General features: G+C 46.2%; 2 protein-coding genes across 4 annotated transcripts; one reads left to right on the top strand and one right to left on the bottom strand.

Annotated features, from left to right (window-relative positions):
- The first annotated feature begins 1775 nt into the window (after nucleotides 1-1775).
- BDCG_07646 (murein transglycosylase) lies at nucleotides 1776-5193 on the top strand. 3 transcript variants are annotated; one of them, XM_045423428.1, is made up of 5 exons: nucleotides 1792-3063; nucleotides 3158-3709; nucleotides 3792-4028; nucleotides 4113-4174; nucleotides 4292-5193. In XM_045423428.1, the coding sequence occupies exons 1-5, from the start codon at nucleotides 2958-2960 to the stop codon at nucleotides 4541-4543; spliced, it is 1209 nt and encodes a 402-aa protein (XP_045278830.1). In that variant the 5' UTR covers nucleotides 1792-2957; the 3' UTR covers nucleotides 4544-5193. The 3 variants fall into 3 exon arrangements, with proteins under 3 accessions (XP_045282237.1, XP_045278830.1, XP_045282238.1); XM_045423427.1 differs by having other exon boundaries at nucleotides 1776-3063; nucleotides 3792-4174; XM_045423429.1 differs by having other exon boundaries at nucleotides 1806-3063; nucleotides 3792-4178.
- A 239-nt stretch (nucleotides 5194-5432) lies between these two features.
- Nucleotides 5433-7088, bottom strand: BDCG_07647 (annexin; the record flags this gene model as incomplete). Its single annotated transcript, XM_045423430.1, has 2 exons — nucleotides 5433-6853; nucleotides 7046-7088. 2 exons carry the CDS (start codon nucleotides 7086-7088, stop codon nucleotides 5433-5435), a joined length of 1464 nt encoding a protein of 487 aa, XP_045278831.1.
- Nucleotides 7089-7997: the final 909 nt, after the last annotated feature.

A 7997-nucleotide genomic window follows, 5' to 3' on the forward strand; every position in this document is an offset into this window, starting at 1 on the left:
CTCTTTGTAATAAGTAATAAGATAGTGAAAATGTCTCTGAAAAGTAAGATAATCATTCTTCTTAACTTGTAATTTTATCAATTTCTTGAAGATATTAACTCATTCTTCTGTCAGTGATATTATATATTTCATATTAATCTTATCTCACAGAGTCACAGTATTATCAGCTTTCAAGGTTTTAATAGTGATTCAAATGTTTTCAATAAGACTCAATAGTATACATCTATATAGAGACTTAAAACAGATTCTTCACTTCTCAGAGTCAATATAATATGTAAAAGAGAATTCTCATTAAGTTCTCAATAGAATATTAATTTCATCAATAATCTCTGCATCAGTCAACATATCAACATATCAGGCTTTATAATTAGAGTTATCAAATGTGATCACTGATTTAATATCTAGTGTATATTTAACTTTCTTCTGATATTTCTATAACTTATTTCTTATAATGTCTCTTTATACAGATATAGTGAGATGTTGAGTGATTTCAGCTGCAGCTATCTGATTCTATAGCATCATCTGTATAAGATTTATAAGATTGCCTGCAGTGTAATAAATAGATTGATTCAGATTATCATTAAAAGTTGATATTTCAGAGATAAGAAATAGTGAAGAATTTGAAGAGTTGAAATAAACAGATTCTATAGATAAATGTTAACTCTGTTTTTCTTTATTCTGAAGTTTCTCTGTTATCTTATCATTATCAAATTTCATACTCTGATGAAAACTGACCTCAGTTTTATCTTATAAGTCAGAAGCTTTCTCATAATAAGTAATTATTTTATTAATAAGTTATCTAGTGAAGTGTGTGATTCTGAGTCTTGAGCTGAACTCTGAAGTAACAGATGTATCACTTATATTAAGATAGCTCTGCTTCTTCTAGATATATAAAAAAAAAATAAAAAAGTGATATTCTTCATAATGAAGAATATGCTTTCTCAAAAATATAAAGTATATAAATCTGCTAATTAGCAGATTCAGAGAAAATGAAATATCTCTAATAAAGAGTGAGAGTCTTTTCAAAAAAGATAAACTATCTGTGTTAAAAATGTTGATACAATGTTCTAAAAAGAAAAACATGTCATTCAGGCTATAACCTGTAGAATAGTTGAAGGTTGTATTGATAGATCTATCTACAGGAACATAATATAGTGGTGGGTCACGTGATCTAGTGGGATCGCTAACCGCAACGGCCGTAAGGGCCAACAATTATGTTATCCACGAGGTCTGCTTACATAACGAGGTCGAGTGGCGCTTTTAACGAGGTTGACTTTTTCTGTACGCCTTAGAGCGCCTGCTGTATTCCCTTGAGGAGATTATTCCTGCATTTTTATTTATTTCCACTGCTATGTATCCTTGTGATTGTACTCTTTTAGATACCTTGCACACTGCTGCACAAAAGATAAAATCTGGCTGGGTAGTTTTTCCAATCTTCGTGGCTTGCACATTGTCATCCTTCAATCAATCCATGAAATTCTTTGATGTCTGGTCCCAATAACCTCTTAGTTATTTAATATATTAATCTGCCTTTCAGGCTGAAAACTCAATTAAGAGAAGTTTCAATTCTATGTAGAAATTGATTGCGGAGGTCCGTAGAGTTAGAGTAAATAAATTACATAAAATACACTAAAACATCATATTACTCCTGATCTCTCATATTAATCAATCATATGAAAGTACTGCGTAATTAATATACTAACAGACACACTAAAAAAAAAAGAACACGCTAATCGTGCCCCGCCTCATGACTTTCTTTTTCTTTTTCTTTTCTTTTTCTTTTTCCTCATTTTTGCTAGGGCCAGGGTCAAGTGTCTTACGCTGCGTACGACTCTTGCCCCAGCCTCCGCCCCGCGCCAGAGCCAATAGTGGGCATGATAGCCAAAGGCCAAGCACTCGCCAATCGCGCCACGCCGGACAGAGGTTTGCTTTTTGTTGTTGATGTTTGAAAGGCTATTTTGAGCCGTTCAACGGTGAGGATCCAACGGAGCGTCGGAATCCGTACAGAGTTCTGCGAGGTAGTAGTAGCAACATGGAAGAAGAAGATATCTCGGGGACGGGCAGGATATATTGGTTACGATCGGGAACCCAAACGTCTGCGAACCTTAAGAAGCCCACTTCTTGATCCGTTTCCATGTTACCGATGAACTTAATCTATGTGTTTTATGCGTATACAGACTAGTAGGTGTGGCGGGAACCCACCTGCGATGAACAAGAAGGAAAAAAAAAAAGAAAAAAAAATGGGTCTTGGGATGTCTCAACTCCCGAGTCGTCGAGTCCAAGTTGACAGTCAATTGGCAGTCTTGTCGGAGGGGTGGACCAGTGAAGCAGGGGTGGTTGTTTCGTTGGCATGACTGTTGTCTGTCTGTCTGATCAGCCGTGGAGAAGAATGAATGTTTGCAGGGATGAAAGCCGGTTGGCTGCTGGTAGTTGCATGGCTGGTTCAACTTGATTGTGATATTTGTGATATTAGTATGGAGAAGAAAGGACGGAGGAGGTTGGAGGAGGAGCAGTACTAAATAATACCGCTGCGTAGTGAGGCTGAGAGGACAGAAGACCTGGAGCCACTGACTGTTATGAGATTATTATGCTTGACCCAGGCCCGAGCGCAGCAGGACGCACAGCAACGGCAGATGTTGTCAGGGAAAGAGAGGGCGGCGGGTCTTTACCGTCGTCGCCCGTCGTCACTGGCTGCAGCTCTCCTTCTCTGTTAGCTCCCCCGCCGCTGCTGTTTTTATATATTATATCTAGCTCCTGTCCCCTCTTTCTCCTCCTCCCTCCCTCCTCTCCATCTCCATCTCATCCACTTACCATTGTTTCTTGTTTATGCTTCAATCTAACATCTGATACACCCCCCTTTTCATACACACTACGTCGTCCATCCTCGTACCAGCTGCTGTGCTAAGGTGGGCTGTTGCTGTTTCTCCCACCAGCTACAGACTGTACCGCTTCTCAACATGAAGCTCTCCTCGGGCTCAGTGGCCGCTCTGGCCATGTCCCTGTTCTCAGGTTCCAGCTTGGTGGCGGCCCAGACTTGGACTGCCTGTAATCCCATGCAAAAGAGTAAATTCTTAAACACCAGGCCCCCTAATTCTGAACCTGTTTTTTTGTTTGATAGATTGAATTAATTCGTTACTTACCTATTTTGTATCTACAGCTTGCCCTCCAAATCCTGCTCTCGGGGGAACTGCAGACTTCGAGTTTCACACCGCCTCTGCGCGATTCGACATCCTCGGGGGATCCCCATCGTATGGCGCAGACGGGGCTTCTTTGGCCGTAGCCAAGCAGGGCGACTCGCCCACCCTCATCTCGAAATTCTACATCATGTTTGGCCATGTTGAGTTCGTCATCAAAGCCGCTTCGGGCAGAGGCATTGTCAGCAGTGCTGTCTTGCAATCCGACACCCTGGACGAAGTTGACTGGGAATGGCTTGGTGTGGACAACGGCAGGGTGCAGACCAACTACTTCGGAAAGAACCAACAAGGCACCTTTGACCGTGGCCAATTCCACAGTAATCCAGGCAACCAGAATGGCTATCATACTTACTCGATCGACTGGGACAGCCAGCGGATTCTCTGGCAGATTGATGGTAGCACTGTCCGCACCCTTACCGCTGCAGAGGCTGGCGCTTCGTACCCGCAGACCCCTATGCAAGTTAAGGCTGGTGTGTGGGCTGGTGGTGACCCTACCAACCCCCCTGGAACTATCGGTATGTAATCCCCCCACACAATATCATATATGTGCTAAAGTACATTACTAACATGAACTGATTCTTTTTTCTGCCCTTTCAGAATGGGCTGGTGGTCCAACTGATTACAGCGCTGGTCCTTATGTCATGGGACTCAAGTCCATTGCCGTGACTGACTATTCTACCGGGACTGAATACCGGTACACTGACACAAGTGGCAATTGGGGCTCTATTGAAGCCGTTGGTGGTAAAGTTAATGGCCGTGGAACCCCTGGATCAGGCCAACAGGTAGAGTCTTCAATCCCCCCTGCTGAAGCCACCCGGCCCCCTCCTACCAAAGGTATAATACATCCAAGCGGGTATCCTTGGGTCCCATCTACCACGCACAAACCTAAAAGTACACCCTCAATAACCTCGTATCCAGGGCTCCCCAGTGACTGGATAGTCACCGACTCTGGGAGAGCCTCAACGCCGTCCACGGCTTCTGTGAGTGAGCATTCCCCTTTGCCTTTCGTTATATACGTATACATATACATGTATAACAGTCTCTGTTGTGAGTTCGCATTTTCTAATGTGGCCCGTCTTCATCTTCCTCCTTCTCAGAGAACATCCCAGCCTACTTCGCAGTCGTCGCCTTCATCTTCGGCCTCTTCTTCCGCTCGTGGCCCTGAATCGTCCCCTTCTATCACAGCAACTGGCTTTGTCACCTCACCCACTGTCACCCCTTCACCCAGTGCCACGGATTCAGCCGGCGCCACCGTTGCTCCTGGAACGGGTGCAGCCAATGGCAATTTCCATATGTCATATGGGGTCGCTGCCATGTGTGCCTTGATTGGCGCAGTGGTCGCCTTCTAATAGCGAAGGACATTCCCATTGAACAGTGTCAGCCCCTTCAGAATGAAGTTGAGTGACAGATGACTTGGACCATTTCAGCGGAAACGAAGAGATGATTATATTTATCAATATATTTCAAGACACGACGATCACGACTAAGCTTGGGGATGTTAATAGGCGCCTGGTATGGCGAAGCGGCTTTGTTAAGGAACATAATTTCTTTGGACAACCTAACCTTTTCTTTTGCATGTGGTTTTTCTTCTCAACACAGAATTAATAGCTTAAAGCTTTGGTTTCTATGTTTTGTTTGGGTTTTGTATGGTTTTTTTGTTTGGGTGGTTTGTTGGGTTCGGTTCTGGGCTGGCTTTTGATGATGTTCATTCTTTCATTTGTATTAGATGGGGCCAGGATGCACATAACAACTAACCCCTTTTGCACTCTACACGTATACATAGACGGTGCTCGATATAGATAAGACAGATTTCATTAATGATGAGAAGAACGTTCCTTCATAACTTTCTGCTGCATTGCTTGGACTGGGGTGGGGGTACGAGTGGTGAGTAACCTTAACTTGCTTAATAGGATATGTATGGATAGCATAGCTCATCCCAGGGATGATATCGCGGGTCATCCAAAAAAGTGGACATCGGAAGGTGATGAGAGAGGGACATTCGTTTTCAGCATTTAATTAATAAAGAGCTAGGACAATATAAAATAGTGAATGTAGCCTGTAGTACAAATAAATAAATAAAAATAAGAGAGAGAGAGAGAGAGAGAGAGAAGAAAGTTGAGCAGATAATACGGAAAAGAGCCACATTCCACCTTCATCACGAGTCGATCCTAACCACCCCCTTTCCCCTTTTTTTTTCTTTCCCCTTCAAACTTAAACAACAACAACTACTACTACCACCTACCCCTCTAACAATGCGACCAACACCTTCTCATAATCCCCACTCGTCTCCTTCTCCACAACATCCACAAGACTCTTATCAAACCGCCGCCTATACGCCGCCTTCACCTCCCCAACCCGTCCCCGCTGCCAATGCAACTTCACCACCCGCGCAATCAGCAGCGAATCCCTCGTCCCCATCCCCTTCATGCACTTGTACAGCAACCACGCATCCAGCGCTGCCGCATCCAGCGCCCCGCGCACAATATGCAGCGCACTATACCGCAATCCCTTCCTGTCCGCCCGCGCCCAGATGGCTTTCACCTTCTTTTCGAAGGTGAGGGTTCCGTCCCGGAAGGCCGGGCGGGTGGCGAGGGCCGCCGCGACGGCGCGGAGGTGGTTATCGCTGCGGGTTACGAGGAGCTGGATGAGATCGTTCTCGTGGGAGCCTGGGTCGATGTTTTTGGGGGCTGAGTCGAGCTTGGCCGCGTCGGCTTCGATTAGGGCGTGGTCGAGCGGTTGGGATTCCTCCATGCGCTCGGCTTTGAGGGTCTGGGTGAATAAGGAGAGGTGGGGCCCGCGGAGGTCCGGGCAGTTGCTTAGCCGGGTGCTAAGGTTGGTTTTGTAAGTGTCATGGAAGGCGGTTTTAAGGGCTGTTATGTCTGCATTTGTGCGGCGGAGGAGGACATCATTGAGGAGGATTGAGGGGGAGGTTGAGCTGGAGGCTGCGCCGCTGGATATGCCGGTGGCCTGCAGGGCGTTGTGGAGGTATACTATGTCATTTTTCAGTGGCCCGCGGACAAGGGTGAGGAGGGTGTCACCAAAGTCACGTTTTACTTTGTCCGCGATGATATCTTCAAGGTTCTTGCCAATGTTGTGCCGGTAGGTTTTGCACAGGAGTGTCATCTGGGCAGCATCAGGTTTGGAGAGGACTTGGATTAGTTTGGCTTCATCAGTGTTGAAGCTGCTCAATGCCTTTTTGAGCCCGCGCGCTTCTTCGCTCATGTCACCTGTGGCAATGTGGGATGCATCATAGCCCAGGGAGGGGAGGGCTTTGGTTGGAGCTCCGGCTGGTGCGCTGTATCCAGGTTGCAGTGGGTAGCCCCCTAGGTATCCCGCTGCGGGCGGATACTGACCAGCAGCCGGCTGAGGAGGGTACTGTCCTGGCGGATGAGCACCGTATGGCTGTTGCTGGAGAGGGGCATATGGCTGTGGTTGTCCTCCGGGAGGCAGTGCTTGGCCCGGTGCCACCTGGCCGGGTGCACCAGGGGGATACTGTCCCAGCGGTGGGTAGTAGCCCGCCTGAGGAGGATATTGGGCTTGCGGTAGATAATATCCCTGCGGAGGATATTGCCCCTGGGGAGGATACTGTCCCTGAGTACCATGAAGAGGGGCTTGACTGTAAGGTGGATAGCCATAGCCAGGCTGCTGCTGAGGGGCGGCTAAGTGGTTTATGATAGAATAAACGTAAGCGCGTGTTTCTTATGCGGTTACAAAAGTATTGCTTTTATCATTTGGGTATATATTTGCTTCCAAGGCTAATTTTTTCATCCTCATCCATTCTGCTTGGATATGAGGAGCCTTGGGCTGGTGGATTGCTTAAAGAAAGAACAGGAATAAAAGTAACTACACACGTGCGGGCGGGTTCTGCTGCTGCTGCTGCTGCGATGGATCCATCTTAATCTTCTCTTCTCACAACAAATAACTAGAAGAGGAGTGATGTTGTTGCAGCAGATGGGTAAAGGGGGACGGACGGGTATATCAAGTCTTCGCTATCGGAAATGGCAACAGATGAGTGCGAATAGAATCAGAGGTTAAAGAACTGCGCTGCGAAAACAAAATTTGCTCGGGAAAGGGAATTATGGTTTTATAAAACAAAAATGAGAAGAAATAATGGGCATCCAGGAGCGAGGGTACGAAGGAGCTGAAATAGCTTCCCCCCCCCCCCCCCCCTTGGGCGCAGATATATAAAACGAGAACTATCTTTGTTCTCCCACCCCTGCAAAATGCGCCCGGTCCATTCCCATCCTCTATTTTCCAAAATGCCTACCCTTCGCTCGTCAGGAGCAACCTAACCTGAACCTCTTAGGGAGTGACAAACCCCTCTTTCTCGCATTCTCAGTCCGCACAGCCCCTGGCCAATGATTGGAGGTGAGGGGAGGGAACTTGGAGGGGTAAGAGTTCAGCCACTGCTCGCATAAAACAAGCCAACTGGGCCCTTTCAGCCACATAACCGGGCTAGGCTCAACAGTCTGGAGGGCGGAATTTTGAGTTCTACGCTTGTGAAGGTGGGACAAGGCTGGGTTTTTACTTTTTCAGCTTGATCTTGCCAACGCGGACAATACAAGGAGAAACTATGTAGTTACAGCAGCAGTCTATACGGAGTAGTGACAAATGAGTCGAATGGGCAGATCCGAGCTCGTTGGCAAAAGAATGTTCCCCCTGACTGAGTGCGACCCAGTGTAACTGTAATATCACTATTATCTCCTCTCTCTATTTAAAATGTTTTTGTAGCACACAAGCCTTGATGTGTTAATTATTATAGAGCTAGTCCACATTAAGAAACTGCAATTCTACAGGTGAACT

Source organism: Blastomyces dermatitidis (assembly GCF_000003525.1).
Source record: "Blastomyces dermatitidis ER-3 genomic scaffold supercont1.9, whole genome shotgun sequence".
Lineage (NCBI taxonomy): Eukaryota > Fungi > Ascomycota > Eurotiomycetes > Onygenales > Ajellomycetaceae > Blastomyces > Blastomyces dermatitidis.